A 15,226-nucleotide genomic window follows, 5' to 3' on the forward strand; every position below is an offset into this window, starting at 1 on the left:
TTAGTTCTTCTTCCCGATCTTCTCCCTCCTCCCACCCTCCACCCTCTCTTCACCCCCAGGGTGTGTTTTTCTCCCCTGTGTGTTCATGTGTTCTCATCATTTGGCTCTCATTTATAAGTGGGAATATCCCATATTTGTTTCTTCCTGTGTGTGTTTGCTGAGGATGAGGGTCTCCAGCTCCATCCATGTCCCTGCAAAGGACATGATCCCATTGTTTTTTACGGCTGCATAGTATTCCATAGTGTATATTACCACATAGTCTTTATCCAGACTTCAATGTAAAACCCAAAACTATAAAAACCCTTGACAACAGCATAGGCAGTACCATTCAGGACATAGGCATGGGCTAAGATTTCATGACAAAGACATCAAAAGCAATTGCAACAGAAGCCAAATTTGACAAATGGGATCTAATTAAAGAGCTTCTGCACAGCAAAAGAATTAGCAAAGAGGCAACCTATAGAATAGGAGAATATTTTTGCAAACGGTGCATCCCACAAAGGTCTAGTACTCATCATCTCTAAGGAACTGAACGTAAACAAATTTATAAGAAAAAAAGGTGGCTAGATGAACTGGCAGTTGAAGTTTCAACTTTGTGAGAAACCTTCTCCTCCACGATCCCCTTGCTATGGACTGTTTGTATCTCCCCAAATTGTCAGCACTGGAGTTCCAAGAAGACTGGAAGCATTGGCAGTTGCAGAAAAGCAGGAGGCAGCTGTGGCAGCCCAGGCTGAGCAGGTGCAGGAGTTCCAGAGCCCCTGGCCTGATGCATCCTGGGAGGTGGAATCAGCCTGCCATGCGCAGTGTGAGCAGCGGGCGGGGCCCAACCTGCCTGCACGTGGTGCGCATGTGTGTTCCCCTCCCTCCCCCGCCCTCCCCATAGAGGCAGCGGAGTGAGTGTGGCCTGGCGTGGCATCCACAGTGAGGAGAAGAAGAGAGCTCTGGTTCCCTCAGGACCCCACTGGGTGCCACTGGCAGCTTCCAGATGACTTGGGCCCCTGTCCTGGGGAAGAAACGGCTCCCGTCCCGGTGCTGACTGCTGAGGAGGGAGCTTCCTTCCGCGCGGGCTTCTCCACAGCGCGACTGCTCCAGCATTTTTCCTTCAAGGTCAGGATAGAAGGTTTCATTTTCTTCTGTGTTCTGTTTCTTCTTGTTAGGTTCTCAGGCGTTTTGCTCTTTCTCTGGTAGTATTTTCGTCTTTATTTTTCGTGGTTTTCATTTCCCCAACAAGGGCTTTTGAGAGTGGTAACGTAGCAGGCTGTGGTATTTTTAGGGGTTCAGGATTTTTTCTCAGGGAAACTCCCCCATGTACATAGAGAGGGAAGCTGCAGCTGCTGGAATAAGGGGAAACCCAGCCCAGGTTGGGGCCGGGACCAGGCCCAGGTTTGGCTGCAGGTGTCCAAGCCTCAGGAGGAGGAAAAGAGATCCTAGCTGTCTCTAGGCTTCCATGGGTTTGAAAATGTGTGTTCCAGCTGTCAGGACATGGGCTGCTTTCCTCCATCCCCTGGCAACAAGTGTCCCCTCCTGTACATCCTGTCGTGGCCACCCGACAGGGTAGGGAGCTTCACTGCAGTTTAATGTTGTCTTTGTAGAAATATATTTCAGGGTCCCTGCCCAAGTTTCGGTGGATCATTTGTTCTTTTTTCTCGTTGTTGCTACTGAGTACTGTGTATATGTTCTATATTTTCCATAACAAGCCCCCAGCAGATATGTGAGTCCCCCAAACCCTCATTCAACTTTTCTCATTGAGTTTGCCATTTCCTTTGCGGTGCAGCAGCTTTTCAGTCTGCTGTAGCCTTGCGTGTCTATTTTTGCTTTTGTTGCTTGTGATTTTATTGCCCAAGTTAAAAAAAAAAAAAATCACTCACATGTAGTTTCCATTCTCAATGAAATTTTACCCCTGTGTGTTCCTTTTTTCATTTTCTTTTCTTTGTTATTTGAGACGGGGTTTTCACTCTTGTTGCCCAGGCTGGAGTACAATGGCGCAATCGCAGCTCACCACAACCTCTGCTTCCCAGGTTCAAGCAATTCTCCTGACTCAGCCTCCCTAGTAGCTGGGATTACAGGCAGGTGCCACCATGCTGGGCTAATTTTGTATTTTTAGTAGAGACGGGGGTTTCTCCATGTTGGTCAGGCTGGTCTCAAACATTTTGTGTCTCTGCGGTTTATTGATATGTGTATGTTTTGAGTAATGATCAAACCAGGATACTTAGCATATCTGTTTCCGAAGATCAGGTATTATTTCTCTCTTGGGAGAAGAAATTGTTCCCTTCTAGCTTTTTTGAAAAATACAACACAATATTTTATTAACCAGTCACCCAGCTGTGGTAGAGAACACCAGAATGCATTTCTGTCATCTAACTGCAACTATGTTTCCAAAATGAATCATCCACAGCAAACCACTCCTGTGCTTCTACTTCTTGAAGGTAAAGATTTTTGGATTCCATATAAGTGAGATGATGCTATGGTTGTCTTTCTATGCCTGGCTTATTTTACTTAGCATAGTATTTTCCAGGTTCATCCATGTTGTTCCACATGGAAAGGATGTGACTTGCGCATGACTGAGGAGAGCTGTGTTGTGTGGACATCCCACAGTTTCCATAACCCTTCGTTGGGATGGTCAGGTAGATTGATTCCCTGTCTTGGGTATCATGAATCGTGCTTCATTAAACACAGGAAGGCAGGTAACTCCTTAAAGGACAGGTTTCCTTTGCTGTAAATGTACACCAAGTGTGGGAATGACTAGATGAACTGGTAATGGTAATTTTAATTTTTTGAGGAAGCTCCGACTTTTTTTCACAGTATATACACTAATTTTCAATGCCACCAATAGCGTATAAGAGTTTCCCTTTGCATGAATCTACATAGGCCCCTACCTTCCAAAACTTCTATTGCTCCTTTGAGTACTGCTCATTCTCAGTGGAGTTTGACAGTATCTTAGTGTGTGTTTGGCATGAGAGTGATGTGGTGCCACTCTTCTTTTAGCTGAGAGTCAGTTTCATGTTTTCTTTGTAGAAGTGGCTACTGCAGGTCCTTTGCACATTTGTAGCTTGTGTATTTGTTTTTATCCTTTCCCCCCACTTAGTACCTTTAGTTTCTTTTTTTTTTTGAGACAGAGTCTCGCTCAGTCGCCCGGGCCGGAGTGCAGTGGCACGATCTCGGCTCACTACAAGCTCCGCCTCCCGGGTTCACGCCATTCTCCTGCCTCAGCCTCCTGAGTAGCTGGGACTACAGGTGCCTGCCACCACGCCCGGCTAATTTTTTTTTGTATTTTTAGTAGAGAAGGGGTTTCACATGTTGGCCAGGATGGTCTCGATCTCCTGACCTCGTGATCCGCCCGTCTCGGCCTCCCAAAGTGCTGGGATTACAGGCGTGAGCCACTGCGCCCAGCCAGTACCTTTAGTTTCCTGAATAGGTTAGATGACAACCCCTTTCAAATTTATGATTTTCCATAATTTTCCCCCAATCATCTTTTCCCCCAATCATCTTTTCCCCAAGATAGGATGCCTAAGAGAAGGGGTTCATTGTTTTCCCTCCCATGTAGAGAGGTCTAAAGTCTCAAATGCTGATATTTGCTTTTGTTAGCAGTGATTTCTGCGTCCCACTGAGGGGGGAAAGGAGGATGGTGAAGCCATTGTATTGTCTGTGGGTACACAGATTCATGTTTTCCCACAAATAAACGCTGATCCTGTGTTTTCCCCTTGGGAGTGTTTTGGTTTCAGGATTGAACTTGGGTGTTCAATGGGTTTTGCGTTGATTTTTATGTATTTTGCAACATAAGGGAACTGTTTCAGTCTTTTGCACATGAACACCCGGTTTTCTCAACAGTTACGGCTTGGTGAACTTTTGCAGACTATGTTTTCACTGTGTGAAAGTTAGGTTGATTATTTGGCTCCCCAATTTTGTCCATTCAGTGTCTTTCTTTGTTTATGCCAGTAATGGATTGTTTGGATCACTATAGATTTCCTCTTTTCCTTTTTTAAGAATTTATTTTCTGCTTTTAACCTTGATTTCTGAAGTGATCTCTACTTGTATTGTGAGTAAAGGGTGCAGTTTGCAGGTCGGGCACGTGAGTGTATAGCAGGGAGCTGAAGTGCTGAAGCTTGGGTTCCTGATGAACCCTGTCACCCCGGCAGTGAGCACAGTAGCAGTCGAGTGGTTCTTCCACCAAGTCTCCCTGTCTTACTCCTTTTTCCGTCTGGTTGGCCCAGTGTCTGTTTTCTTTCATCTTTATGTTTGGGCGTGTTCAGTGTTTAGCTTCCACCTATAGGTGAGAACATGATGTATTTGGTGTTCTGTCATTGTTTTAGCTTGCTTAGCATAATGGCCTCCAGGTCCATCCTTGTTGCTGCTGAGGGCATGAATTTTTTTTTTTAATCTGCGTAGAGTTTTGCAGTGTCTGTGTACCAAACTTAAAAAAAAAAATCCACTGTTGATTTGCACATAGGTCCATCTCACCGTTTTGTTCTTGTGAATAGCACTCTGAGAACACAGGAGTGCGTGTGTTTTTTTGATGGAAGCGTTTGTTTTCCTTTGGGTAGATACCCATGGTGGGATTGCTGGGTCAGAGGGTAGTTCCTTTGTAAGTACCCTTGAGTAATCTCCAAACCCACATTGTGAGAGCTAGTTTACATTCACACTGAGAGTGTAGCAGCCTTCCCTGTCCTCTGCTACCTCACCAGCATGTTATGTTTTGACTTTGGACGAAGGGCCATGCTGAGTGGCGTCAGACGGCATCTCCCTGTGCTTGCGAGTTCTGTTTCTCTGATGATTGGTGCTGTTGAGCATTTTTTCATGCCTGTTGGTCGCTTGTCTGTCCTGCCTTGACAAGTGTGCATTTATGATTTTTGCCCATTTTTTAAATTGGATTATTTGCTTTTCTGCTTTTTGATTTAAGGTCTTGGTAGATTCTGGCTATAAGACCTTGGTCAGAAATAGTTTGGGAACATTTTCTCGATCCTGTAGCCTGTGTATTCACCGTGATGGTGATTTATTTTGCTGTGTGGCAGATGTTTCATTTCTTAGGCCCGACTAGTTCATTTTGGTTTTTCTTGCCATTGCTTTTGGGGAGTAAGCCGTATAAATGGTTTACCAAATTTGGCCTGTGATCAGAAAGGTATTTCCAAGGTTTTCTTGTAGGACTTTCATAGTTTGAGGTCTTCTACTGAAATCTTGCATTCACCTTGAGTTAGGTTTTGCATGTGGTGAGAGGTGGGGCTCCAGTGTTAACTCTTCTGCTAGCCACGCATCCTGGCACCATTCACTGCATAGCGAGTCCTCTGTCCATTGCTTATTTTTGTGGAGTTGGTGGAAAGCCAGATAATTGCTGTTGTGCAGGGTTACTTCTGGGTTCTCTGCTCTGTCTAGGTGGAAGTGGGTCTGTAGCTTTGGGATGAAATTTGAAAGTGGGGAATGTGCTGCATCTGACATAGTTTGGATTTCTCAGGCTGGCTTTGGAACTTCAGGGCATTTCATGGTTGCATGAGAATTTTCGCATTGTGTCTTTACATTTCTTTAAATACGAACTTGCCCCATAGTAAAGGTGCACAACTAGAGGGTAGAGTGGGACGTTTTGGTCCCTGTATGCATTGTGTCATGACGGAATCAGGATACTTAGCCTTTCTTTTGCCTCATAGAGTTGTTTCTTTGGGAGAGGACATTCAGAATCCTCCTTGTTAGCTGTCCTGAAAATTACCCTCTGATAATGTCCCTGGTCACCCTGCTGTGGAATAGAACTGCGGGTTTTATTCTTCTCATAAAGTGTGGAACTTTGTACCCATTTCCCCGCCCAGGCCCCACCTTCCCCTCAAACCCTGGTAAGCACTAGGGTGCTTTCTAGGTCTATGACATCAAGATTTTTAGATGCCTCATGAATGAAGTGAGGCAGTGTTTGTCTTTCTCAGTGTAGCTCATTTCATTTACTATCATTTCCTCCAGGTTCAACCATGTGACTTCCGATGCATGATTTCAGTATCTGTGTCTGGCTGAAGAGTGTTCAATTGTGAATGGACACTATGGTCTCTGTATCTCATTATCTTTAGATGGATAGGTAGGTTGATTTCTCATCTTTGCTATTGTGAATAGTGCCACAGTCAGATTCAGGCCCAGAACCTGGGCATGGCCATGGAAGCGTGGAACGAGGAAGGTGATGGCTCCGCCAACTGTTTCTTTCTGTGATTAGGCGTGAGTTGGGAGCTTGGGAGCGCTCGGATGTGTAACTTTGCTTGGTGATGGTTCTCCAAAACAGCCCTCAGAGGGGAGGCCCCTGTCACTTGTAGCATGATGTCCTTTCCCCACAGCTTGGTTTAACACCCACCGGGCTCCTGGTCCCTAGCCCCTGAGAGGTCAGGATCGAGCTGGAGGACAGAGAGCTGTGTGCTCAGAGCCTCTTGGCCCGGGCCCCTGCTGTTGGTAGCTGGCATGAGCCTCTGGTTTGCATGTGGCAGGGTGGAGGGTGCAGGGCCCGCTCGCTGAAACAGGGAAATGCCTGCCTGTTCAAGAGGAGTGGCATGTGGAAGTGGTGTCTGGCTGAGGTCTCTTCCTTTGTGTGTCTCACCATCATTCAGTCCTCATGGAGATGCTAGAGGAAGAGCACTTTTGCTGTGGAAGGATTTACAACCCGACATGTCACTCTCACATAGACTGACACCCTGAGTGTCCTGTTTTGAGCACTGCCTTGCCCCAAAGCAGGCGTGATACTGTACCTTGTTTTAGTATGAATAGACTCTCCCTTAACTGGAAAAGCCAGATGGACTCCATTTGGCTCCTTCATTTACAAGACATCAGGGGTTCCTCATCCACCCACTTCCTCAAGGACTTAACTCGTGCAAGCTGACTCTCAGCATATCAAAGAGTGCAATTAACTGATAAGGTGCTGAGGCAAGCTATGTCTCCAGTTCCCAGGAATTCGCCCAGCTGATAGTACCCTAAAGCCTCCCATGACGTTTGTGTCCAGCAGAAAACACCCAGAGCCCCCACACCTGTCACCTTGTGATGAATTTAAAGCCTCTGCACCTGGAACTGTTTGTTTTCCTGTAACCATTTGTCTTTAACTTTTTTTTGCCTGTTTTACTTCTGTAAGATTGCTGCAGCGGCCAGGTGCGGTGGCTCAAACCTGTAATCCCAGCACTTTGGGAGGCCGAGACGGGCGGATCACGAGGTCAGGAGATCGAGACCATCCTGGCGAACACGGTGAAACCCCGTCTCTACTAAAAAATACAAAAAACTAGCCGGGCGTGGTGGTGGGCGCCTGTAGTCCCAGCTACTCCGGAGGCTGAGGCAGGAGAATGGCGTAACCCCGGGAGGCGGAGCTTGCAGTGAGCTGAGATCCGGCCACTGCACTCCAGCCCGGGCGACAGAGCGAGACTCCGTCTCAAAAAAAAAAAAAAAAAAAAGGTTGTCATAATTGTTTATATGCCCTAAGGTCTGTTGTCTTGTTTGGTGTTTGTCTAAATTCCGTATGTCAGTTCATCGATACTACTGCCCTAGACGACTGGGTAAGAACTTCTTCAAGGTCCTCAGTACTGATTTTCTATCACGGGAGGTCCAATTTCTCATCAGTGGTTTGGACTGGCCATCCCAGTACTGCATTTTCTGTGAGAAACAAATCTGGTGGTGGTACGGGAAACAGTGTGGGAAACATTCGCCCGTTTAGGATTTCTAGCACCATAAAGGTTGCTGGCGTCTAGATTGCCACACTCCACACCCAGGTGACTGGGCCACCTCCACATTAGACCAGCAGTGAATTGAGAATAGCTGCCCTGCAGACCTCCTTGCTCATCTTCTGTGTCATCCCGTAACTTTTCCTGTGCCCCTGGATAAGGAACTGTGCAGAGAAACCTACGCCCGTACTGCTGTAACCTGCCTGGACTCTTATTCTCTTCCTCTGTGGCTACTCTCCTACTTTAGGAAAGATCCGAGTGGCCCCTTTCCTCATCCCTATCCCTTACCCCGCACATCTTGTTTTCCTGTGTCACAGCAAGTCCAGCGTCCCCAAGACTTGGCTCTACTCTCCCCTTTAAAGGGCCGAGTTTGAACTTTTTGCCTTCAAGTTGTGGAAACACAAAAGATATTTAGGCTATAAGTCAAAGGGAAGAGGGAAGTCACATAGGTTCCACTAGCCTTGGACACACCTCTTGTCCTCTCCCTAAATCTTAGAGCTTAAGAAGATGAACCTTATGTGGCAAGAAGTGTTAGCTATGGTTGTTCTCCTACTCCTGGTTATGTTATTTCTGTTCTTCTGATACTACAGCCCCCCCAGTTTGTGAATTTCTCTGTCCATGCTGGGTTTAATATCTTTGCTTAAACCTTGTTAATTTGCCTCCAGAATGGGAAACTCTTCTTCCCAGCCCCATAAAGATGGGAGCCCTCTCCAATGTATGTTACCAAATTTCTCTCTGGGCTTCTCAGAGGATTATGGAGTCTGCCTTAAAAAAGGCAAACTCCGGACACTGTGAAGTAGAATGGCCAAAGTTTGGAGCCAGGTGACCCCCAGAAAGGTCACTGAACCTCGCAGTTGTTCAGGCTGTGTGGTGGGTTGCTGCTGGAACTCCCAGTCACCCCGATCAGTTTCCCTACATTGATCGTTGGCTGAGTTTGGTCTGGAGCCTTCCTCCATGGCTCTCTACATGCGCCATTTATAATTCTACCTCCAAGGTCATTTTGAGCCAGACCGCATTTTCTCCTCGACCCTCAGCTGGCTCGGCTCTTCCTGTATTGCCTCCTTCTGAAGAAGAGGAAAGTCTCCCTCACCCAGTTTCGCTGCCTCATAACCCTCCTGCTCCCTTCGAATCTTCCCTTGTCTCCTTGACTGCGTCCCTTGTGGGCTCCCTGCTTATTGCCTCCCCATTGCGGCCATGGCAGGAGGTAGACCCCTCCTGCCGCTGAGAGAGGCACAAATCCCTCCAGGTGAGTGCTCAACTCCGTTCTTGGTTTATGTCCCCTTTTCTACTTCTGACCTGTACAACTGGAAAGCTCATAATCCCCCCTTTTCTGAAAAGCCCAGGTCTTGACCTCACTGATGGAGTCCATGCTCCAGACTCATCAGCCCACCTGGGATGACTGTCAACAGCTCCTTTTAACCCTTTTCACCTCTGAAGAGAGGGAACGTATCTGAAGAGAGGCCAGAAAGCATCTCCTCACATCAGCCGATAGGCCAGAAGAGGAAGCCAGAGACCTCCTTGAGAAGGTTTTTCTCTCTACCCGGCCTAATTAGGACCCAAATTCTCCAGGTGGGAAGAGAGCTTTAGATGATTTTCACTGGTATCTCCTTGCGGGTATCAAGGGAGCTGCTCAAAAACCCATAAATTTGTCTAAGATGACTGAAGTTGTCCAGGGGCCTGATGAGTCACCAGGAGCATTTTTAGAATACCTCCAGGAGACCTGTCGGACTCACACCCCCATTGACCCGGTGGCACCCGAAAATAGCTTTGCCCTTAATTTGGCATTTGTGGCTCAGGCAGTCCCTAATATTAAAAGAAAATTACAAAAGCTAGAGCGATTTGCTAGGATGAAAATCAGTCAGCTTTTAGAAATAGCCCAGAAAGTTGTTGACAATCGAGAGTTTAAACAGCAAAAACAGGCAGCTCAGGCAGCCAAAAAGGCCGCTGATAAGGCATCGAAAAGTCAAGCGAAAATCTTAGTGGCAGCCATCCAGGAAGCCAAGAAGGGAAGGCCCCCACCACAGAGGAATGGCCAGGGAACCCCAGGTCACTGCCAGAAAGGCAGGAACGGTGAATGGGCTCCCCTGGAGAAAAACCAGTGTGCTAATTGCAAGCAGACTGGGCACTGGAAGAAGGAATGCACATTAAAGCCAGAGGAAAAACCAGAAAAGAAGAAAGTCCTCACCCTCTCTGCAGCGGAGGAGTCTGATGAGATGGGACCGGGGCTCCCTTTCTCTTGGCCCCCGGGAGGCCATGGTGACCGCTACAGTGGGGTCCAGCCTGTACACTTCCTAATAGATACTGGGGCAGAGCACTCGGTACTGCAGACACCCTTAGGCTGTGTCTCTAAGGAAAGAGTGGCTGTGCAAGGGGTTCCTGGAGCTATTCAGGAATATCCTGTCACACACACAGGAGAAGTGAGTTTAGGACAGAAAAGAGTAACTCGTTTCTTGTGGTCCCAGAGTGCCCTTTTCCCCTCCTTGGACAAGACCTGCTCCACAAGCTGCAGGCGTCTGTCTCCTCAGCCCAACAAGCTCACCTCACGTTAGGGGACACAACACGCCCTCCTGCTCAGCTCCTGGTAACCACGCCTCTTGTCAGAAGAATATCTCTTCGTTTCACCCTCACAACTGCTAAAAAACAAAACTAATCCTCTCCTATTGGACTTACAGACTCTCTCTCCTCGAGTCTGGGCCGAGTCAAACCCCCCAGGACTAGCAAAGCATTATCCACCGGTAGTTGTAGAACTTCTGGCCACTGCCCTGACAGTGCAGGTAAAACAGTATCCTGAGGCAGCAGGCTAGAGAGAGGATCAGTCCGCATACTCAGCCACGGTTACAAGCTGGCATACTCACAGTATGTCAGTCTGCCTGGAATACTCCATTGTTGCTAGTCCAGAAACCTGAAACAAATGATTACCGCTGGTACAGGACTTGAGGGAGGTTAACAAGTGGACAGTTACCATCCATCCAACTGTCCCCAACCCTTATAATTTACTCAGCCTGCTCCCACCAGAACATACAGTATACACTGCCTTTGACTTAAAGGATGCTTTCTTTGCTATTCTTCTGGCCCCCAAAAGCCAACCTCTTTGCTTTCGAATGGACAGATACTGGCTCGGGAGACACCACCCAATTAACAGACTTGGTTACCTCTAAGTTTTAAAAATCCCCCCACCCTTTTTGGGGAAGCCCTCCAACAGGATTTTATACCATTCGAGCCAGTCATCCCAATTGTACTCTTCTTCAGTATGTGGACGACCTGTTATTCGCTACTGAAACTACTGACAGCCGCCTGCAACATATTAAGGACCTACTTTACCTCCTTCAGGAGCTCAGGTGTCAGGTCTCAGCAAAAAGGCTCAGCTTTGTCTTCCCTCAGGGTGTCCTACCTAGTATACAAAATAAACAAAAGAAAAAGGGCACTCCCCAGTGCCCGGAAGGAAGCCATCCTGCGAATCCCCACTCCCATCACCAAGAGACAGGTACATGAATTCCTGGGGGCCGTGGGATACTGTCACCTATGGATATCAGGGTTCACTGAGGTTGCCAAGCCCCTGTACGCTGCTACAGGAGGGAATGGCTCGCTAGTTTGGACTGATACAAAGGAACAGACTTTTCAAAACCTAAAAAAGGCATTAACTGAGGCCCCTGCTCTAGCCCTCCCAAATATCTCAAAACCATTTTACCTTTTTGTTCATGAAAGCCAAGGAGTTGCTAAAGGGGTACTCACTCAGACCTTGAGGCCATGGCGACGTCCAGTGGCCTATTTGTCTAAGAGACTAGACCCTGTGGCCTCCAGGTGGCCAAGTTGTCTGCTAACCATAGCAACAACAGCAAGCCTGGTCCAGGAAGCTGATAAACTGATGCTGGGCCAAAATTTAACCCTTACAGCTCCTCATGCTGTAGAGACTTTACTACAAAGTGCCTCTGGCAAATGGATGTCAAATGCTCGCATCCTACAGTATCAGAGTTTACTGTTAGACCAGCCTCGTTTAACTTTCTCTCCCACAAGAAGTTTAAACCCAGCTGCCTTGCTCCCTGATCCAGACCTTACCACACCTCTCCATGACTGCCAGGAACTGTTAGAGACTACAGAAACTGGCCGACCTGATCTCCAAGATGTGCCTTTAAAGGAGGCAGACGCCACCGTATTTACAGACGGTAGCAGCTTCCTTGAACAAGGAGTTCGAAAGGCTGGTGCTGCCGTCACTACGGAGATGGATGTACTGTGGGTCCAAGCACTGCCAGCAAGTACCTTGACACAGAAGGCTGAGTTGATGGCCCTCACTCAAGCCCTCCGACAGGGTGAGGACAAACGTACTAACATTTACAGTGACAGTAGGCGTGCTTTTGCTACTGAGCATGTACACGGAGCCATGTACCAAGAGCGTGGGCTACTCAGCGGGAAAGGCTATCAAAAACAAAGAAGAAATTTTGCCCGGCTTGAAAAGCTGTTTGGCTCCCCCAACAGGTGGCTGTAATTCACTACAAAGGACATCAAAAAGAAGACACGGCTGTTGCCCGTGGTAACCAAAGAGCGGACTCTGCAGCCCGGGAGGCAGCTAGACTCCCCGTCGCGCCTCTGACTCTGCTGCCTGCAGTGTCCTTTCCACACTGACTTGCCAGATCACCCAAAATATTCCCCAAAAAAGGAAAAACAGGCTTTGGATCTTCAGGCCAGTAAAAAATCAGGAAGGAGAAGTAAAACTGGCCCACCTTCTAAGGAGCAGTTTCGAGATCCCTCACCTTCAGGACTTAGTTAACCAAGCAGCTCTCCGGTGTACAGCTTATGTGCAGGTAAACGCCAAGCAAGGTCCTAAACCCAGCTCGGCACTGCCTCCAAGGAGACTCGCCAGGAGAAAGGTAGGAAATTGACTTTACAGAAATAAAATCACACCAGGCTGGGTACAGATACCTTCTGGTACTAGCAGACACCTTTTCCAGATAGACTGAGGCATTTACCACCAAAAACGAGACTGCCACCACAGTAGTTAGGTTTTTACTCAATGAAATAATCCCTCAACATAGGCTGCCAGTGGCCATAGGGTCTGATAATGGACTGGCCTCCACCTCGTTCATAGCTCAGTCAGTCAGTAAGGCGTTATTCATTGGAAACTCCACTGTGCCTATCGACCCCAGAGGTCTGGGCAGGTAAAACGCATGAACTGCACCCTAAAAAGTACTCTTACAAAATTAATCTTAGAAACCGGTGAAAATTAGGTAAGACTCCTTCCTTTAGCCCTTCTTAGAAGATGCACTTCTTACTGGGCTGGGTTTTTCACCTTTTGAAATCATGTATAGGAGGGTACCGCCTATCTTGCCTAAGGTGAAGGATACCCATTTGACAGAAATCTCACAAGCTAATTTATTACAGTACCTGCAGTCTTTCCAACAGGTACAAGACATCATCCAGCCACTTGTCCGGGGAGCTCATCCCAATCCTGTTCTTGACCAGATGAGGCCCTGCCACTCATTCCAGCTGGGTGAGCTAGTGTTTGTTAAAAAGTTCCAGAAAGAAGGACTCACTCCTCCTGGGAAAGGACCTCATGCTGTCATCCTTACCACACCGTCAGCTCTAAAAGTGGCCATGACTACTATAATTACTGGATTGGCAGGACCCTTTCTCCTTCTCTTGTTTAGTCTTCAGACCTTGTGTGTTAAAACTGGTTTCTTAACTTTATAAAGCAGTGCATAGCTTCTGTCAAAGTTACATATCTTAAAACCCAATATAACTCCCTTGTTATAACCAAGGAATCAATGATTTGACTCCCCAAAAACGCAAGTGGGGAATGTGATACCCTACCTTGTCTTAATATGAATAGACTCTCCTTTAGCTGAGAAAGACGGACTCCATTTGGCTCCTTCATTTGCAAGACATCAAGGGCTCCTCACCCACCCGCTTCCTCAAGGACTTGTGCAAGCTGACTCTCAGCATATCAAAGAGTGCAATTAACTAATAAGGTACTGTGGCAAGCTATGTCCGCAGTTCCCAGGAATTCGCCCGGATGATAGTGCCCTAAAGCCCCCGCGTCTGTATCTGGCAGAAAACACCCAGAGCCCCCACACCTGTCACCTTGTGATGAATTTAAAGCCCCTGCACCTGGAACTGTTTGTTTTCCTGTAACCATTTGTCTTTTTAACTTTTTTTTTTTTTTGCCTGTTTTACTTCTGTAAGATTGCTACAGCTAGGCTCCCCCTCCCCTCTCTAAACCAAAATAGAAAAGAAAATCTAGCCCTTTCTTTGGGGTCGAGAGAATTTTGAGCACCAGCCGTCTCTCGGTCGCCGGCTAATAAAGGACTCCTGAGTTCGTCTCAAAGTGTGGCGTTTCTCTGTAACTCGCTTGCTTACAACACAGGAAAGTCTTTTATTTAAAGCTCTGATTCCTGTCTCCCTCTATTTTTATTTCATAAGCAGTCTCGAGTTATTGCTGCTATATAATTCATCATTTAGCCTTCTGTTTCAGAGTTATTTATACTCAGTACTTGCTCACTGCAGTCTCTCAAAAAGTAATGTGGTTTAGCGTAGACGTATGGAGAATCAGAAAGCAGCAAGTGCTAGGATTTGCCAGGAATCTTTCCTGCCCTGCGTATTTGTGTGTCACTGTAAAGCCATTGTGCCTGGAATAGCGCCTTCCTGCTGCAGTGCGGGACATCCCCCAGGGGTGGCTCAGCCTCCATTGCATACCTGCTGCACCTATGCCCGGAGCTGTGAGCAGCTGTGCAGATAAACGAATGCAGAAAAGCAAGAGTGGATGTAGAGAAACACTCTTCAGCTGACCCTGAAGAGGAGGGCAGGGGCTCCTGCCTTGGGAGGAGAGGCCAAAAGGATTAGAATCTCAGCTTGAGGATCCATCCAAGAAATGACAGCCCTTCATCTTCTGTAACATTGCTCTTTGAAAACTCGCTTTTCTGTCACTTTTTTTGTCACATGTGCAAGGGCTCATGTGATGTCTCTCAGGATTAATTTCAGAATAACCTCTTTTTGAAACTGATACTCCTTCTTGGAGAAAACATATACTTTGTGATGTGTTATATTTCCATTTTTGCCTTGGCTGCTAGGAAACTCAGAGCTGAAATCATTGGTTTGTTTTTGTAGTCCTCTTACCTTTAGGGTAGGGTTTTGCTTCTCTTTGAGTAATCCTATCATGAAGTCAGTTTTATAGGTAGCTTCCTCCGATACTTCCTCGGTGTAGATGAGAGACATGAATAAATGTGGAAAGACAAAGGCAGATCAGATCATGAGACCTGAAGCTGTTTTCCTGGACGGGGTGAACATAGGCTGCACTTAGACCATTCCTCAAACACCAGCGCTGAGAGATTCTTGGGCTGTATAGGAAATGGCGTGGTGGCAAAACCAAGCAACAAGAGCAAGTCTTCCTTTCCACAACTGGGAGTGGGTTTACGAACATCGTTACCTTAAAAGATGATGCTAGGTGAAAACGGAAACAGGCCGTGTGCCTTGTGAGGAGGTATTGCTCCTCACAAGAGGACATTAGCTGCAGTGGTCTGCCCGCAGACCCTGGACCAAACGACAGATGAATAAACGTACACTGATGCACGGAT

The 15,226-nt window shown here is 47.1% G+C and overlaps 1 protein-coding gene across 1 annotated transcript in view; it reads left to right on the top strand.

Moving 5' to 3' along the window:
- Positions 1–567: 567 nt before the first annotated feature.
- The window catches only part of LOC105524781 (acetoacetyl-CoA synthetase-like), a 26,991-nt gene continuing 12,332 nt past the window's right edge, over positions 568–15,226 (top strand). The window contains exons 1-3 of the mRNA XM_011960176.1: positions 568–738; positions 979–1,107; positions 6,085–6,145. Coding sequence (XP_011815566.1) covers positions 568–738; positions 979–1,107; positions 6,085–6,145 — 361 coding nt within the window. The remainder of the gene's footprint in view (positions 739–978; positions 1,108–6,084; positions 6,146–15,226) is intronic.

The sequence above is a fragment of the Colobus angolensis genome, unplaced genomic scaffold (assembly GCF_000951035.1).
Source record: "Colobus angolensis palliatus isolate OR3802 unplaced genomic scaffold, Cang.pa_1.0 Scaffold509, whole genome shotgun sequence".
Classification (NCBI taxonomy): Eukaryota; Metazoa; Chordata; class Mammalia; order Primates; family Cercopithecidae; genus Colobus; species Colobus angolensis.